General features: G+C 43.0%; 1 protein-coding gene across 1 annotated transcript in view; it reads left to right on the top strand.

Moving 5' to 3' along the window:
* DLGAP3 (DLG associated protein 3) overlaps window positions 1-19,858 on the top strand; it is an 84,389-nt gene that overhangs the window by 27,026 nt on the left and 37,505 nt on the right. Inside the window, 5 exon segments of the mRNA XM_075604601.1 lie at window positions 2,751-2,816; window positions 2,818-2,847; window positions 2,849-2,958; window positions 8,758-8,824; window positions 16,656-16,881. Of these exon segments, the coding sequence (XP_075460716.1) occupies window positions 2,751-2,816; window positions 2,818-2,847; window positions 2,849-2,958; window positions 8,758-8,824; window positions 16,656-16,881 (499 nt within the window).

A 19,858-nucleotide genomic window follows, 5' to 3' on the forward strand; every position in this document is an offset into this window, starting at 1 on the left:
CCACCCTCCCGGGGCAACTATCACCCTATACACCCAACGAAAGGACCCCCCCCCCAACACACACAGTAACGGGCATTAGCCTGGTTAGCCAAATCTGGCTACTTGCACTTGCATTAAAAAGCATAAACAAATATACATGAAATAAAATACACATTACAATAAAATAAGAACATGCTGTACAGTAATCAAACTCTGGTCATTTCATCCATTGTCTGTCACTCTGGCTACCTCAGACCTCAACAGGGGCATAAATAGCCACATTGGCAATCAATGGACACTCTATAGTAAATGAAATTAGTACTTACCCCTGACAGGATGAGGACTGTCCTCATGCTCCGCAGCATCAACATCCAATAAAGGGCCGATGCTCAACCATTAAACCACCACCTACTGTACAGTAACCCTTTATTTACCTTAGCGGGTAGTGTGTTTGTGTGTGTGTGTATATATATATATATATATATATATATATATATATACACACACACACACACACATACATATAATTGCACACATACACGCATATACAGTATACCTGCACACACACAAATACATGCACACATACATATATGCATTCACATACGCATACACATATGCATGTACAGTATGCTGTGACTAATTTAAAACTTGTATGAACTTAACACGTTTAACACTGAAGCAGTTAAACGATTTTCTGTCTAACCTCTCTGACAGTTTAATAAATACTGTATGCTCATCTCCTTGCAGCGTTAAGTGCTTTATTCTGATGAAGAAAGGCATATGTGAGTAAGTCGTACAGAGGCAGCACATACACGGGAGCAGCCCTTCTGCATGCTACATTCCCGAGCTACCCGTGAATATGGATTTGTATTGCTCGTTTTCCAGATTAAAATAATTCACCCATCGCAATTCATGTCAGAGAGGGATATGGCTTGCGTCTGGGAAATTAGCTCATTAACCCTTCCTCTGCTATCGATGAGGTTAAGAGGTGCTTGTATTTACATGTACACATGAGGAAATTACTTTCTGCAGTCCTCAAAGATCATGCACTATGTATGTGTGTGTGTGTGTATGTGCGTGTATATATATATATATCAGTGGGTAAAGGTTTCGTTGCAATTTGCAGGTCATTTGAAAATTGTACCAAATACAGAAGTACAATGCATCTGATCTCAGACACGGTATTAGAGAGGGTTGGGGTTCCTTACAATGCATCTGATCTCAGATGTGCTATTAGAGAGGGTTAGGGTTCCTTACAATGCATCTAATCTCAGACGCACTATTAAATAGGGTTGGGGTTCTTAAAAATGCATCTGATCTCTGAAGGTCCTTGAAAACGTCCACCAAACACTTGGGGGTCTTCAAAGTGATTGTAATGCTCACCCAGCAATAGTCAGTTTGAAGACCCCCAAGTGTTTGGTGGACGTTTTTGAGGACCTTTGGCCAAGATTTGGTTATCCCCTCCCTGGACATTGTCATACCATTTACCTTTTATTAGATACCAATACCTTTTTATTAGACCGACATGAATATAATTATTGGATGTTTATTTATATATATATATATATATATTTGAAAACATCCAATAATTATATTCATGTTGGTCTAATAAAAGGTACAGTATCACATCCTGTAAATAATACCACATTAACACATTCACACAGGTGTCTGCATGTAGTTACACTTCTGCATATTCACATATACACATAAATGCACACATTATTGCACATATACACATGTATACCTACACATACATATTCTCACATACGCGTACAAACGTACTTATACACTCACGTACACATATACACACATAATTATGCACTCACATACGGTATACATAGGCTCACTTACACCTACTGTATACATGTACTCACACATACACACACAGAAACGTATACTTGCGTACACATACTGTATATACATAAACATACTCGCACACCTATACACACATACGAATACATATACATATAGTCACATACACATATACAGTTTACATTGACTCACATACAGTATGCACATACGAATACATCCACTTACATACACATATAGACACATACATAGTCCTATACCACATATGTTTAACATTTACTCACCTATGCACATACAAAGACATCCACTTACATACACATGTACACATATATACACTCACGTACACATATACTTAGACATATACCTGTATATCCATTAACTTAAATGTATACACATGTACTTCTGTACACGTACACATATACATATAACCAGTGGTTGACAAATCACCAAAAAATCTACTCGCCGAACAAAAAAAATCTACTCGCCACCTAGTACCACACGTGTGCTGCTTGGGCCAATAGGAGCCACAATGTTAAATCCACTCGCCCGGGGCGTGCAAATGTATAGGTTTGTCGAACACTGCATATAACACAGGTACACATGTTCATGTTGCATTTGTGCTAGTGAGCATTACTGGGGGTACCCGCACAATGACAACGTTCAATCCGGCACAGTTCCATGTACCCATGGATTTTAGTGGGATCACTCCCCTGCACAGGCCAATACTCAGGGTGTGGCCTTTTATAGTGCAGTGATTCCCAAGTTGCTGTCTGGCTCTTATGCATTCATTCCAATGTTGACAACGTTCAACTACTTTCGCACACAGAGCTCCCACCTCTGCAGTTTTCGAAAATTATGTTGTGCTCCTTCCAAAATTAGGTGGGAAGTAACCAAGGCGAAAGCACTCACCTGCGTAACCACTTCTCTACTATTGTAACTGTACCCTCTCTCTGTGGGTCCAGGTACCGCTAGATGAGTGGGGGGCTTACCCAGCACCAGGCAAAGAGGGGGAGATACCCTGCAGGAGAAATGAGGAGTGGCAGCTACATCAAAGCCATGGGGGGATGATGACAGTGGGGACTCCGACACCAGCACCAAAATGTCACCCAAGGCTGCCACACGGCGGGATGGGTACCGAAGATCTTCAAGCGTTGACCATCCCAGAATGAAGTATACAACTCTATATAAATACTGTCCCCTTTCCTTTCATTCTGTATGTCTCCCAGAGCCCTCCATCCTTTCCTGTTTTGCTTCTCTTTCACTCTCTTTATGGCCAAGGTTTACTAAACACCGCTAAGCCATAGCTCCACTTAACCCTTTCACTGCGAAAGGATACAAAGAGTGCTAGTCAACGTATGAGTTTGCTGGAAGAATGTAGCAGTGGTGGATATTTTATTCTTCAACACACCCTCAATCTGTTTTGGTGTCATTTAAGATCTGATGAGGGATATTAACATATATTGTATTGCTGTATACTGTGTGTTTGTGTGTGTATGTATATATGTGTGTCAAAAATGTCAAAGCCTCCATCAGGAGCTAAAATATTGAAAAAATAAAACACATCACTAAGAAATTCTGAAGAGCCTGCTTTCAATAGCCCAGATCCAAAAAAAGGTGCGAAGCTTCAGCGCGTCTCGGCTCCCATTCATATGACTGGGAGTAAAGGTGTGCTAACGCTTAGCACCCTTTTGTGGATATAGGCCTATGTTTGATATATTTCATGTATTTACTGTGTGCAGCAGCTCACCTGACCTCATCCTACTGTACTTGCTGTCCCAGAGGTTCAGGAGTGCCCTGCATCTCACACACATACTACATTCTCTCTCTCTCTCTCTCTCTCTCCTCTCTCTCTCTCTCTCTCTCTCTCCTCTCTCTCTCTCTCTCTCTCTCTCCTCTCTCTCTCTCTCTCTCTCTCTCTCTCTCTCTCTCTCTCTCTCTCTCTCTCTCTCTCTCTCTCTCTCTCTCTCCATCTGAAGTGGTGAAACTATGAACTCTTTGGGCCAATTTCTTATATTCAGTTATACATATGGGTCAATGTATCAAGTAATTTGACACATACTGTACCAAAGTCTGTTATGATGTATAACATCATTATGTACATAGTTAAAGATCTATCAATATATTGTTAATCAATATCCTTACATTGGCCAAAGAGATCGTAGTTTCACCACTTCAGATGTGGCTGATGTTTGTAACGTACAATCACTTCTCTCTCTCCCCTCTTCCTCTCTCTACCTCCCCCACCCCAACTGTCTCTCTCTCTCTTTCCCACTCTTTCTCTTCTCCCCAACTCTCTCCCTCATGCCTCTCATCTCCATCTCTCCCTCCCTCCCTCTATCCCTCTCACTCTCCATCTCCCTCTCCCTCTTCCCCCTACCTCTCCTCTTTTCCCTGTCTCTCTCTCTCTCTTCCCCCTTGTCTCTCTCTCTCTCTCTCTCTCTCTCTTCCCCTTGTCTCTCTCTCTCTCTCTCTCTCTCTCTCTCTCTCTCTCTCTCTCTCTCTCTCTCTCTCTCTCCTCTCTCCTCTCTCTCTCTCTCTCTCTCTCTCTCTCTCTCTCTCTCTCTCTCTCTCTCTCTCTCTCTCTCTCTCTCTCTCCATCTGAAGTGGTGAAACTATGAACTCTTTGGCCAATTTCTTATATTCAGTTATACATATGGGTCAATGTATCAAGTAATTTGACACATACTGTACCAAAGTCTGTTATGATGTATAACATCATTATGTACATAGTTAAAGATCTATCAATATATTGTTAATCAATATCCTTACATTGGCCAAAGAGATCGTAGTTTCACCACTTCAGATGTGGCTGATGTTTGTAACGTACAGAGAAGTGAAATCATGTCACACAGAGACGCGGAGTTTGATACATCCCGCCAGCTGTAACATACAGCTCCTTTCTAATCCTCCTTGTTAACACTTCCCAAACCTAAATCAGATGCACAAAACATTGTAGCAGCAACAGAAACTTGATACATTAACACTAAGACACATGATCAAAATGCCTCTCCCAGGCGCCATGTTCAGTATGCAGTGAAACTGCTTCCCTGCGCTGGAGAAGATTTGAGTCCCATTCATTTGAATACACTGTAAGTGATCTCTTCTCCACCATCACAACATATTGAATAAGGGTCTTGGCCTTACAATTATTATCAACAACATGCTTAAAATATAATCCCTTTGTGTCTTTCTAGTTGATCTTGTTCTTTCTGAATTTAGACCATTAATTACTAAATTAAGTGAACTTTAAATTCTGTTGGCTAAGTTTGTTTAGTAAATCTGGGCCTCAATATCTCTCTTTTCCTCTCGGTCCCTCTGAATTTATTGAATTTGTGCATCTAATCTCTCTTTTTCACTCCTCCGCTCTCTCTTTCTTCTTTTACCAGCTGCACTATTTCTTCATTTTCTACCTCTGAATGTTCTTCTTTCTCGCTCGCGCTCTCTCTCTCTCTCCTTCTCTCCCTCCATCTCTCCTCTCTCTCCCTCCCTCCATCTCCCTCTCCCTCCCTCCATCTCTCACCCTTCCTTATTCTCTCCCCCTATCGTCCCCCCACATTCTCTCCCTCCATCTCTCATTCTCTCCCTCCATTTCTCCTCTCTCCTTCTCTCCATATCTCCTCCCTCCATCTCTGCTCTCTCTCCCTCCTTAATTCCCTCCATCTCTCCTCTCCCTCCCTCCATCTCTCCCACCCTTACTCTCTCCCTCCCTCCATCTCTCCTCCCTCCATCTCTGCTCTCTCTCCTCTCCCTCCATCTCTCCTCTCTATCCATCCCTTCTTCTGTCGCCATCTCTCCTTCAATGTCTTTTGTATCTGAAATAACTACAAATCTGTCAAGTTTCATAAAGGAACGCGTTAGTGATACAAAATGATCTCTTGCTCGACCTTGCAATAAGCAAAGAGGTCTATCTATCAAGTGAAGTCCCTATGCATTGAATAATACAAGTGTATGTCCTTTAGTATCTGCTGTATATGTAAGAAATGTGCTTGGCATGTTTCATACAAAGGATGGCAAAGCAACAGGAATTGCTGGAAATATTGGTGCAAACTACACACAACTTGTTCAGTTAAAAACGTCAGCTTGATATGCAGAGAGTAGGCACTCATTAATAAGTATAACTGGTGTAATTTGGCATGTGCGTGTATCAACTGTAGTGTTAAACAAATACATCACCCAGGCACGTATCCAGGACAAACGTCACAGGTATGCACCAAACAAAGGAATACAGCTCCATGCAGGTACGTAGTATCAAAAACATTGTATTAGGGCCACATAATCCAACGTTTCAGTCCCCGTAAGGAGCCCTGATGAAGGCAGGGATCGAAACGTTGGATTATGTGGACACTAATACACTGATTTTGATACTACTATGACGGTAGGGGGTAACTAGGCTCTCAAATAAAGGTTAAGGTTGTTTTGGTTACCCCTGATTTGTGTATAAGGGTCCAAGAGAGTTAGCTCTTGAGCCCAGTAATATTGTATCTTTTAAATGTATTGCCGGTCATAAAAGTATTTTTCGTGTTTTTCCCTTTCCCGGCATGCCAGCAGGCAGGGATTGCTAGGGTATGAGTTTCAAGGGGGGTTTTGCGGAGGATCCGTTAACAGAATGTGCCTTGGAGGTTGGGGTCCAGAGTTGTTGGTTCCCATGTAAATGTACCTGGGAATCCTGCCTGATTCTCGGATATATGTAGGCACAATGTCCCGGCAATATCTCCCCTTGAAAACGCAAGCGCGACTCACCACCAGGGTACCCTGCTTCAGCACAGCCCAGAAAGGAGAATGAAGCACAGGGATGAATAGGTATCCCTTTAGCTGAGGGAATCCCTAGGTTAGTGGGGATACCCCAGCTAGTGCCAAGGTGACCCACAACCAATATAGGGATTGTGGCTGCCCCAACCGTATATAAGGTTGAGGGGAGACTCGGAGAGACCAGTTTGAGTCCAAAAGATAGTGTGTAGGGAATAAGGCAGATAGAAATAAAACTACAACCTTATTCTCTTTCTGTCCCCTGTTCCCCGAGACTCAAAAGTATATTAAAGTAGTATATTAAACTATACCTTAATGTATTAAAATATACTTTAATAATGTAATGTAATGGGCTTTTACATTTTGAACCGATGTTCAAACAGGCTGCCTGAGCTAACCCATAGGCACCGGTAGGTCTGCTGGACATTGGAGTTCAAAGCAATCAGAGGATGCCAGAGGTGAGAATAGCATTTGGTCAGCGGGGAAAGGCGAAGTACCAGGTCTGGAGATCAATGGCAGTTATCCGGGCTGCCACTTGCTCTGCCAGACCTGTCCCAGCAGGTGGCATTGAGATAGCCAGGGACGAAGGTGGCAAAATTGCGCATGTCCCTTGGCTATTTCAGATTTCCCGCTGACCCGACTTTTCTAGCTGACTTGGCTCTGATTGTTTGCTTGGTTGGTTGCTTGGAAGTTTTCCCATGCGTTGATTGGCTACTGAGTTTTGTGAATGAAACTCAGAATACTGTAAGAATCTGTGAGCCAAGAATACTGTAAGAATCTGTGAGCCAATCAGATTGTAGTTCTCCGGTAGTAACAGTGCGGGCGGGCTTATCAAAGTTGCTCTTGCGCGAATAGCAGAGCAACCGGCTTCAATTTCAAGCCTGAGAAGCCTGCCTGCCAGAGTCTAAGTCCCGACTTTTGCGCCCAAGTTCTCAAAATCGAATGTAGTGGACGCGGCTGGGATTTTATGCCGATTTGAGTTCCAGAGGATTTGGAGTAACTCACGGTCAAGAAAGTCCGAGTTCTCAGTAGAGAAGGGATCGGTGGCGTGTGGAACTTTATGCCGATTTGAGTTTCAGGGAATTCTGGGTTAAGTCCCGGTCAGGGTAAAACTCATCTACTGAGTTCCCTGCACCAAGGAAAGTCTAGTTTTCAACCCCAGTCCCAAAGTAAGTGTGTCTTTTAGTCTGTATTTTGTGTATCATTGCGTGTAAGCGAATTTGTGCGAATAAACTTCAATTTATTTCATTACCTTGTTTTGCTCAATGAATGATCCTGGTAAAAATGTGTAAATAACCTGGTCTCCCGTGACAACTACCTACCTGCACGGTGCTGTGTTCCTTCATCTGGTGCATACCTGTGTGATGATATATATATATATATATATACAAAAACAAAGCACACATAAATACTGCTGAAAACATAAGGCATACTGTTACATTTGCATGGACATACGCGCTGATATTCCCTTAATCTACATGTATAACAAGGTTATTGCTATGCCATGCACATCTCCCTAAATGATAATTTATTTACATTTCAGCACAGTAATTATCCTAACTATCTATATATCTACAGTATATCTGTGTGCTTGATTGATATAGATATAGATTTATCTATTTATATCTAACTATGTACATGTCTGTCTATCTGTCCATCTATATCTGTCTTTCTATATGTGTGTGCATGGTAAACATAGATTGTTAGATATAAATAAATCTCTCCCTGTGTGCATACTCTTGTCTGTCTATCGGTCAATCTACATCTTGTATAGATATATATTTATTTATACATATAGATCAATATCTGTAGATAGATCTATCTATCATCTATATGTATTAATACATTTCTCCCTATGTATGTAAATAGACTGGTCGATTGACAGTATGTGTGTATGTGTATATATATATATATATATATATATATATATATATATATATATGTATATATTTATGTTGCCTCATGTTTTAGCAGTTTTTGATGACACAATAAATCCCCTTCATCAGGGATCGGGACATGAAGACCGTATTTTTTTGTTTGTGTAGTTGAGGACCAGCAGTTCTCACATTACTGAGTTCTTCTTGATGATGAATAGATGAACACAATGTTGCTGTTTTCTTCCTCAGTGCCCCTGGCTGCCTTTGTTAGCTCCATCTTCTCCTCGCTCTTCACTAGGTTTCCATGTAAGAGATATTCTGACTCATGTATCTGTAACTGTCCCAGCTGCTGCACTCCACCCAAAATCCATCCCAGGGGACATGGCTATGGTCTCTCCATCACTGCGGGTCAGGTAAGCCTTGGAACTGCATGTTTACCCATGGGAGTGATGCCTGCAGTAGATGGAATGCCAGTAGATGGCATGCCGGTAGATGGCATGCCGGTAGATGGAATGCCGGTAGATGGCATGCCGGTAGATGGAATGCCGGTAGATGGCATGCCGGTAGATGGCATGCCGGTAGATGGCATGCCGGTAGATGGCATGCCGGTAGATGGCATGCCGGTAGATGGCATGCCGGTAGATGGAATGCTGGTGAAATGCATGTCCACCCAAGTTCTCTTTGAACTCTATGCTTTTGCAGAAGCCTGGCTGTCCTACACACAACTACATTATCTTTCTAACCCCTATATATGTATGGGTTGTAAACAGAGCAGGAGTTGAATGATCACTTTGAAACATAAATCTCTTTTACAATTCATGAACCAGGCAAGATTTGCCTTTTTCCCCCCACAAAATGTTTACATTTTGCCAAGCATTAAAAGTCAATTTCAAGACCACATAACCCTAAATTCAGATCACATGATCCTTATATCAAGGGAGCGCAAACAGTTGAAGCTGCGCCCCTCCTGCCAGGCTTCCCCCGGTCTCGCACCCCCTCTCCAACCTGCCAGCTGCGTCAAATGATGCTCCGGGGTCGCGTGATGTCACGTGACCTGTGGCATAATTTGACGCTGGTGACGTCACGTCACATCACCCTGCGGCGTCAAATTACGCCGCGTTGCCATGGAGACACGTCTGGATTCCGGTAACTGTTACTGTTGCAGAGGCCTCACGTGATCCCCAGCATTTCCTTTAAATACATTGGGGAGGAGCGCGAGACCTCTGCAATCACCTGCGCCCCCCCAGACAAATCTCGTGCCCCCATTTTGCGCACCGCTGCTTATGTAATGCCATTTTGCTCATATAACCACTCCATATGAGTCCTCCCCTGACTCCTATAATCTATCCCTATAACTCCCTCCTAACTGAACCTATACCCACTCCCTATTAGTTCTCCCCCAACTGCTTCTATATCCGCTCTTTTCTACCTTAACTGCTCCTATACCTGCTCTGTATAACTCATTCCCTAACTGCTCCAATAACCGCTCCTTATCACTCCTGCTTAATTTGTCCTACAGTATATCCTCTGCCTATAACTCCTCCCATAATAGCTCTGTAACCACTATCTATAATTCCCCTACTAACTGCTCCTACAACTCCTCCCCTCACTGCTCCCATAACCTCTTCCTTTAACTTCTCCCCTAACTGATTCTATATTCACTCCCTATAACTCCTCCCCTAACGGATCTTGTCATCGCTCCCTGTAACTCCTCCCCTAACTGCTCCTATAACTCCTCCCCTAACGGATCTTATCGCTCCCTCTAACTCCTCCCCTAATGGCTCTTATAACCACTCCCTGTAACTCCTCTAACAACTCCTATAACTGCTCTCTAACTCCTCCCCTAACTGATCATATAACCGCTCCCTGTAACTCCTCCCCTAACGCATCATAAACCGCACCATGTAACTCCTCTCCTAACTGATCCTATAACCGCTCCCTATAATTACACCGTAACTGCTCCTATAACCGCTCACTGTAACTCCTCCCCTTACTGCTCTTATAACCGCTCCCTATAAGTACACCCCTAACTGCTCCTATAACCACTCCCTATAACTCCTCCCCTGACTGCTCCTAGAACAGTTCCCTATAACTCCACCCCTAACTGCTCCTATAACTGCTCCCCTAATTGCTCCTATAACCGCTCCCTGTAACTGCTCTTATAACCGCTCCCTGTAACTGCTCTTATAACCGCTCCCTGTAACTCCTCCTCTAACTGCTCCTATAACCGCTCCCAATAACTCCTACCCTAACTGCTCCTATAACTGCACCCCTAACTGCTTCTGTTACCGCTCCCTATAACTCCACCCTTAACTGCTCATATAACCGCTCCCTGTAACTTCTCCCCTAACTGCTCCTATAACCACTCCCTATAACTCCACCCCTAACTGCTCCTTTAACCGCTCCCTGTAACTTCTCCCCTTACTGCTCCTATAACCGCTCCCTATAACTCAACCCCTAACTGCTCCTGTAACCGCTCCCTATAACTCCTCCCCTGACTGCTCCTAGAACAGTTCCCTATAACTCCACCCCTAACTGCTCCTATAACTGCTCCCTATAACTCCACATGGATGTTGCGCTCAACTTCTGGGCTGTAAAGAAACATTGTGGCCTATTCTACCAGGTTTCATAACTTTGCTGCCATCTCGTTGGTTTGGCATGTTCCCACCGAACGGTTTGTCCTTTGTGTTATCACAGCATTCAGAAAGAATCTGAAACCATCTCCACAAGTCTCAAACCGTGAGGTAGGAAAATGCCAATACCGCTCGGGACAGCAGCGATGTTATCTCAGCCTTTGTGAAAGTTCTCCCCCGTGCGATCTGGCCGCAGTCTGTAAGAGCTGCACAGTGAGAGCTGCATCTCTCTTACACAGCTCTTACAGGTGATCGCAGTGTTTTTATTTACATTTTAATACTAGTGTACAGGAGCTGGAGCAGTACCGCATTGATGCCAGAGCAGTACCGCATTGATGCCAGAGCAGTACCGCATTGATGCCAGAGCAGTACCGCATTGATGCCAGAGCAGTACCGCATTGATGCCAGAGCAGTACCGCATTGATGCCAGAGCAGTACCGCATTGATGCCAGAGCAGTACCGCATTGATGCCAGAGCAGTACCGCATTGTTTTCAGCCCCGGGGACCCCTTGCTTTCCGAGTTACAGGCCCCGGTATGGGGTGCCAGTATCTCCAATGCGTTTAAATGTCCCGGTCACGGGACGCGGTAGATTTAAACATTGCAGGGGGTTACCGGCCCCCCATACTGGGGCCTGTAACTCTGGAAGCAGGGAGTTCCCGGGGCTGAAATCAATGCGGTATAGCTCCGGAGAACCCTGCTCCCGTGCACTAGTATTAAAAAGTAAATAAAAACAGCTTCATTACCTTAGCGCAGGGGTGCACAAAGGGGCGTGAGATGTTCGGGGGGGGCGCGGGGGTTACAGAGGCCCCGCACTTCCCCCGAAAGCATTTAAATTAAATGCCGGGGGACTGTGCGAGGCCTCTGTAAATATCCTTACCTTGTTGTTGGGTGACACATCGCCATGGCAACCCGGCGGCAAATGCGTTGCGGGATTACATGATGTCGCGTTGCCGTGGCAACGTGACATTACATGACCGCGTGACATCTTTGGTGCCGGAGCCGAGCAGGTGGGGGGGGAGGGGCGCTAGCAGGAGAGGAGAGCATAGTGGGGGGAGGGGGGAGAGAGGGGGAGGGGGGGCACAGGGAGAAAACTTTGCGTAGCCTGCCTTGGCGGGTAGCTGCTAATTCAATGAATGGGTTAAACCTGAGTACCCGGTTTGTTGGGAGTACAGGGGGTGGATGAAGGGGGTAGTTGCCCCAGGGTGGGTGGATAGGCCTGCCTGGAAGACTGCGGGTGGTAACTGCTATGGTAATGACGGGGTTAACCATGCCTGCAACCCACCCGAGAGGCCTAACCACCCACCCTTGGGGCAACTACCCCCTTTACCCAATCCCTCTACCCACGAGAAACATTAAAATACAACAACCCTACTACCCACCTCCTCTACTTTTAACAACCCCCCCCCTCAACACATTCAGTATAATAATGAGCAAAATTACTATTATCCAGATCTGGATAATAACGCATTTGCACATTAAAACTAAAACATCAGCCAGCCTAAAGTAAATAAAAATTCTACTTACCCCTGCCAGGAATAAGGCCATCCTCATCACCGTCCTCCGCATCCATGTCCTCCGTGGGCAGCAACAGTACAATCAAAAAACAAACTAATGGCCACTAACCCCTTAATCACCTTAGCGGTTAGTAACGCTATTGTAATTGGGGTTAAACCCCCTCCCCCGCTACCCACCAGGGACACCTAATTACCCTCCTAGGGGCAACTACCCCCACCCTCTAACCATTGTTTGGCATAGGTGTTCACCGGGCATAATTTTCCACTATGACAGTCAATGGGCAACCTAAAAAAAAACACCAAAAAGACACAACAATTAAATCAAACCAAGCACCAAAAATACAAAATTAAATCAAACCAAGCACCAAAACGACGCAACAATTAAACCAAGCACCAAAACGACAAAACAATTAAATAAACCAAGCACCAAAACTACACAGCAATTAAATAAACCAAGCACCAAAACTACACAACAATTAAATAAAAACAAGCTCTAAAAATACAAAACAATTAAATAAAAACAAGAACCAAAAATACAAAACAACAATTAAATAAAAACAAGCATTTGCCAAAAAATGCATTGCCTCACACTATATGTATCTATAGCCCCAAAGGGGCCTAGATAAACACATTGGCAGTAAATGGGCAACCTAAAAAAACACAATTATATAAAAAACAATGAATGTTTTTCTTACCATTGATGTCTTCACCCCGTCCTATGCGAGCATCAACTCTTGACCCTCAACGGAATGCTCTTCAATCAGCCGATGCAAATAAGTCTGTGATCAAATCTTGGTTAAAGAGACATCTCCCCAGTGAGTTCTTCTTTCTTCATTCTTTTCTTCTTCTTTACTTGTAATCCAATGGGCGGATGTTGTCTCGTCGGCTTCTTAAGCTCAAATGAGACGGGACAGGTCTTATAAAAGGAATGTGACGTCACATTTGAGTGTCAAATTGTACACCCCCAATCCGATTGGCTGGTGTACCATGTGACAGTGTTCTTTTTTTTTTTTTTTTTTAAAGGATGTGACGTCATCTTAAACGGAGGTACGTCGCATCCTTAAAATAAATGGCTGCCATCACATGGTACTACAACCAATCAGATTGTGAGATATACCAAGTGAGGCATCACATGGTAAGCCCCCAATCCGATTGGTTGAAGTATCAGTTTTCCATTTTTTAATGGACAGTTTCAATTTTTAAAAAGGATGTGACATTTTAAAGGGATGATGTCACATCCTTTAAAAAAAAATGGCTGCCATCACATGGAACTTCAATTAGTCGGATTGGGGGTGTTCCACGTGGTATATCTCACAATCCGATTGGTTGAAGTACCATGTGATGGCAGCCATTTAAAAAAAAAAAAGGATGTGACATCAACCCTTAAAGATGATGCCACATCCTTTAAAAATAATGGAAGCTGTCACATGGTACTTCAACCAATCGGATTGTGGGTGTACCATGTGATGCCTCATGGTATATCTCACAATCCGATTGGTTGTAGTACCATGTGATGGCAGCCATTTTTAAGGATGTGATATACATAAGATGACATCACATCCGTAAAAAAAACAAAAAAAAAACCTTGTCACATGGTACACCAGCCAATCGGATTGGGGGTGTACCATTTGGCACTCAAATGTGACGTCACAGGCCTTATATATGGCCTGTCCCGTCTCATTTGAGCTTAAGAAGTCAACGTTACAACATCCGCCCATTGGATTACAAGTAAAGAAGACAGAAGAAAAGAATAAAGAACTCAACAGGGAGACATCTCTTAAATCAAGATTTGATCACAGATTTCTTCGCATCGGCTGTTTGAGGAGCATTGCGTTGATGGTCAAGAGTTGGTGCTCGCGTAGGAGGTGAAGATATCAATGGTAAGAAAAACATTGATTGTATTTTATTTAATTGTGTATTTTTTTTTTTAGGTTGCCCATTGACTGCCAATGTGTTTATCTATGCCCCTTTCGGGCTATAGATAAATACAGTGACAGGCAATGCATGTTTAATTATGTTTTGTATTTTTGGTTCTTGTTATTATTTTTGGGGCTTGTTTTTATTTAATTGTTGTGTAGTTTTGGCGCTTGGTTTGATTTAATTGTTGTGTCTATTTGGTGCTTATTTTTTTATGTTGCCCATTGACTGCCACAGTGGCAAATCATGCCCATATTATATGGGCATGGTTTACCACTGTGCCAATCAATGTGTAGAGGATGGGGGTAGTTGCTCCAGGGAGGGTGGTTAGGCCTTCCGGGTGGGTAGCAGGGGAGGGGGGGTTAACCCCTTAATTACTATAGCGGTTACTAACCGCTAAGGTGACTAAGGAGTTAGTGACCATTAGTTTTTTTTTTTTATTGTGCCCATGGAGGACATGGACATGTTGAGGATGGCCTTCATCCTGGCAGAGGTACATAGAACTTTTATTTACTTTATGCTGGCTGGATAATGTTTTACAGATAATGTTTTACAGATCTGGATAATAGTAATGTTGCCCATTACTGTACTGTATGTGTTGCGGGGGCGTGGGTGGGGTTGTTGGGGGTAGAGGGGGTGCTTATTCATTGCCATTGGGGTTATCTTTGCTCCCATTGAGGGCATAGGTAACCACATTGGCAATCAACGGGTCTATTGTTTAGTTTTGTGTTTTAATGTTTATTGTGGGTAGCAGAAGTGGGTGAAGGTGGTATTTAGCCCGTGGTGGGTGTTTATGCCTACCGGGTGGGTAGCGGGCAGAGTTAACCCCTTTATTTCCTTAACAGTAGTACCCACTAAAAAAATGGGCAATAGTATTTAACCCCTTCATTGCCTTAGCGGTTAGCCGCGAATATAATGAAGCTGTGTGTAAATGTGTTTTTATTGCATTGGATTGAAGCAGGTGGTCTCCGGAGCTGGTATTAATGTGTATCAGCACCACAGACTCCCAGCTTCAATCCGATGCAATAAAAATAAAAACTAATTGTAAGTCCTACTCGCAAAAATTAATTGTAAGTCCTACTCGCAAATCCCATTGGCGAGATGAGATCTGTGATAAGCTCGCTTGTTCAGAGCTCCGATGATCTCATTGGAGCTACTAGCATAGCATGATTTTAGAAAAAATGCGTGTTTTAGCTGTTTTTCAGCTCCCGCTCAGTGTGTTTGGGCTGCGGCGCTACCGCTCGGGAAGGAGCACTTCCCAAATAAGTTTGGCAGGTCATCGAAGCCTTCTGAATAGCAACCTTACCAAATTGTTTGGGAAGTGCTCAAAAACCTTGATGGGTTAGTTATCGAAGTTTTTAGATTAGGACTCATTGTGTCTTATATAGTCACTTCTGCAGACCATGGAAACTCTGTGTTTGCCTACAGCATGCATTATTAACTCACTTTCCCATTGGTGAGATTCTGCCATGTGCTTTGCTTATATTTTCCTTATGATCGTACCTCCCAGCAAACTCCAGGTCACACAGCATGAGAGAGATGTTCACTTGAAATTTTGGGTCGTGATTTTGGTTCTAGTTTTGAATTATGGCGGAATATAAAATAAATATATATTTAAATACAAATAAATAAAGTAGGTTTTTTTTTTTTTTTTTTAAAGAAATATTCATAAAATAAAATGCCAGTTAAGTCTCTTGTAATATTTTATTTAATATTATATATATATTTATAAATATATATAATAATATAATTGATTGATGGTAAACCAGAGTGCAACAATTTGGGTTTCTTTTCTTGTTCTTACAAATTTTCATTTGCCCAGTAGCACCGCTGACATTTTTGATGTGTATATGATTTGTCAGTTTCTATAGGTTACCTTTATTTGTATGTCCTGTGGATGCGGGTTCAAACCTCTTTTTATATATATATATATATATATATATATATATATATATATATATATATATATCTTCAGCACAGTACAAAGGGTTGAATATACAGCGTGTATATAATTTTTGTATATATATATAATTGATATAGAAAGGGAAGGTTTGTAAAAATGTGTGGGACACCCTACCATTAAGGCTGGAGGTAAATACCCTTGCAATATTGTTGGCATCATAGGGACAGGACTGTTGCGATGGATCCTCTATTGACTCCCTGTATCCCCCCTAAACAGATAAAAGGGGCACTCAATCACCAGTTGTGTGAATCGGTGTTCAGCGAGGTGGAGTCTCACGCAATGGAAGCCCTGGATCTCCCCGGCTGTTTCCGAATGCGTAGTCACAGCTACCTCCGTGCCATCCAAGCTGGATGCTCCCAGGATGACGACTGCATCTCCGTCTTTTCCTTGTCCACCCCTCCGGTCCCAGCCCTCGGCAGCGGCATCCTCAAGCCCAACTCTTGTAAGTGCCTCTCGCATCCAGCTGCACACTGCGCTCGTACTCCTGCAACAGTCTTTTTACCACCAATGCTCGGTTGTCTGTCTACATTACATGTAACCATGTGCTGTTCTCTTGGACAGTTCTCCTTGTCTCATCTTTCGTTTTCCTTTATCTCTCTCTGTCTCTCTCTCGCCTTCTCTCTCTCTCGCTTTCTCTCTCGCTTTCTCTCTCTCTCTCCTTCACTCTCTCTCTCTCGCTTTCTCTCTCGCTTTCTCTCTCGCTTTCTCTCTCTCTCTCCTTCACTCTCTCTCGCCTTCTCTCTCTCTCGCCTTCTCTCTCTCTCGCCTTCTCTCTCTCGTCTTCTCTCTCTCTCTCGCCTTTTCTCTCTCTCTCTCTCTCTCTCTCTCTCTCTCTCTCTCTCTCTCTCTCGCCTTCTCTCACATTCTCTCCTTCTTTCTCCCTCTCTCATTTTGTCTGTTTTTTTTCTGTTCCACCCCCACCCCTCTCTCTTTCAAATCTTTTTCGCTCTTCCTCCTTCCCTCTCATTCTTTTTCTTTCTACTTTTCCTCCTATCTGTATATGTGCAGGATGAAATTTTGGGATCTGTGTACTAAGCGATGCAAAACTGCTTTCTTTGGCACAAAATTGGGGCATGTCAAACTCAATTTTAATTGCACTTGTCTGCACCTATGTATTAACCTCAAATTCCTCCAGCTGCGTTGAAAATGACTTTTCCAATTGTTTTGACGCATATATAAATAGCATTTGCTGTGCAGATGTCAAGGGTATGTACTCAAGAATAATATTTCTGTGCGCCACAAAATCAATTAAAAGTGCGTCAAAATCGACCACCAAGTTAAACGTGGTGTAAACAATAAAAAGACCCTTAATAGCATTAGTGCAGAATTAAGTTGGTGTGTATCAACCCAGAAATATATTTGACACAGCACAGAGGTTACATTATATACAGTAGTTACTATTTTTGAAATATGGATATTATAAATAATGTTACACTATTAACTAATGTTTACCAATACTAGTTATACATTAAAAAAATACACAATTCTGTTTAAACTTGAATTGCATCAATCAAGCACTCAATATGTAACAAATTATTTTGAACTTTGACTTTTGAAGTCTTCATACATACGACACACATCTTTTTGAAGGTTCATATTACTTTTTAGCGCAGAAATGTTGATGCACAATAAAATGTAGAGAGAAATGTTAGTACATTGGGCCCCACTGTGTTTCTCATACAATCCCAATTTTATTCCTACAGTATATATGATTCTTTGAGGTCTCACATTTCCAAATGTTTTATTATGATGACACAGTTACGTGGCCTGTGCTCAAGGCTTCACCTTTGAGTTGTTGGCACTTAATGTCTTTGATGTTTGCTGGTAACACCCAACTGTACTGGTTTGTGACAACATGGAACTCGCATATCTGCCGGTCTAGAGAGAGAAGCTATAGGCTTGAGTGACGTTGCAAAGCACAGACAGAATGACTATAGATGGAATGTATCTGTATGCTTTCAATGCTAACACAAGGACTTGTGTTTAAATGGTGGGAATCATTTAGTGTGTATTTATAAAGATATTCTGTAATTGGGACTTGCTGCTGTTTTCACCGTTGCTGACCCTTCTGCCAGCAAAGGGGTTAATTTTATCCGCTACTTGTTCAATTCAGTTATCTCTGTGTATGATCATCCCTGATATTTCAGCATGCTGCTCCTGTGTGTATTCCTCTCTCCCCGAAAGTCTGTTAGATCTTTTCTCTCTTCTTTTCCTGTCTCCCTTTTTACTTTGATCTTCCCCCGCTCCTTTCTTCCTTTATCACACACATCTCTTCACTGACTCATGCCACTACATGCTGCTTCCCTGCATTCAGGCCCGCGCTGCTTTGAAGGATTGAGGAAAAGACAGACTATTGATGAATTCCCATCCTAACTGTAGGATCCACCCTGATTAGAAATGTATAATTGTGCATTTTATGGTCAACCCGTGAGCCCCCCCTTCCCACCCCACCTCCCCAGACCTTTAGATCGAGCTGTTTCTAAGACACTGTTCAATGCTTTATAGAAATGCTGCCCTACGTTCCCCTAACTTCCATTACCTGTCTCCTCTACTCCAGCTTCTTCTTTGTTGAATGGTAGCAACATCATAGTGTTATATGGGTTACACCAGTGGTTGACATTCTCTGAGCAGGGGAAAATGCTCCCCATGGACCTCATTTTCAAATGGTTTTTATTTATTTATGTTTTAAAAGCAGAGAAGGAAAAATACCCTTTCATTGAAAAATGGAGTGCAAGTGTAGGATTGCATATAAAAAGGTAGCAGGACTGCCGTGACACTTTAAACACGTGTTAGGAGCATGGGGACTGTGACATTTTATGTATAGCCCCCCATTAATTCCCAGTCTAATTTGTATTGAACATGGTTGATTTGGCTTGTGTTTGAAACGGAGGAAATGAAAACAATAGATTGCTATGAATAATTGGCTCTCCAGAGAACAGGATCGCACCGTCCCTTACTTAGCATGCTATGAAGACACCATCGCCTGGTTGACGAGGCATAACTTGAACTTTGCTCATTAGTCTTTGTTGCACAGTGAATAAGAGCCCAGGCTGGATCCCGAGACTCAGTAGACCAGGGCTGGACAACTCCAGTCCTGAAGGGCCACGGACAGGTCAGCTTTTCAGGATATCCCTGCTTCAGCACAGGTGGCTCAATCAGTGAGTCAGTTGTTGACTGAGCCACCTGTGCTGAAGCAGGGATATCCTGAAAACGTGACTGGTCGGTGACGCTTGAGGACTGGAGTTGGCCACCCCTGCAGTAGACACATTGATGCATAGAGACGTGGCCAACATTATATGCACCCGTTAACGCATCAATGTTGTAAAAGCGCTGGGTCAACATTTGTTTCTGACGCCACATCAAATCTGGCGTTAAAGAACGCACCAGCCTGGGCCCAAAGTGTTCCGTTAACGGGTGCA

The sequence above is a fragment of the Ascaphus truei genome, chromosome 6, assembly GCF_040206685.1.
Source record: "Ascaphus truei isolate aAscTru1 chromosome 6, aAscTru1.hap1, whole genome shotgun sequence".
NCBI classification, from domain to species: Eukaryota; Metazoa; Chordata; class Amphibia; order Anura; family Ascaphidae; genus Ascaphus; species Ascaphus truei.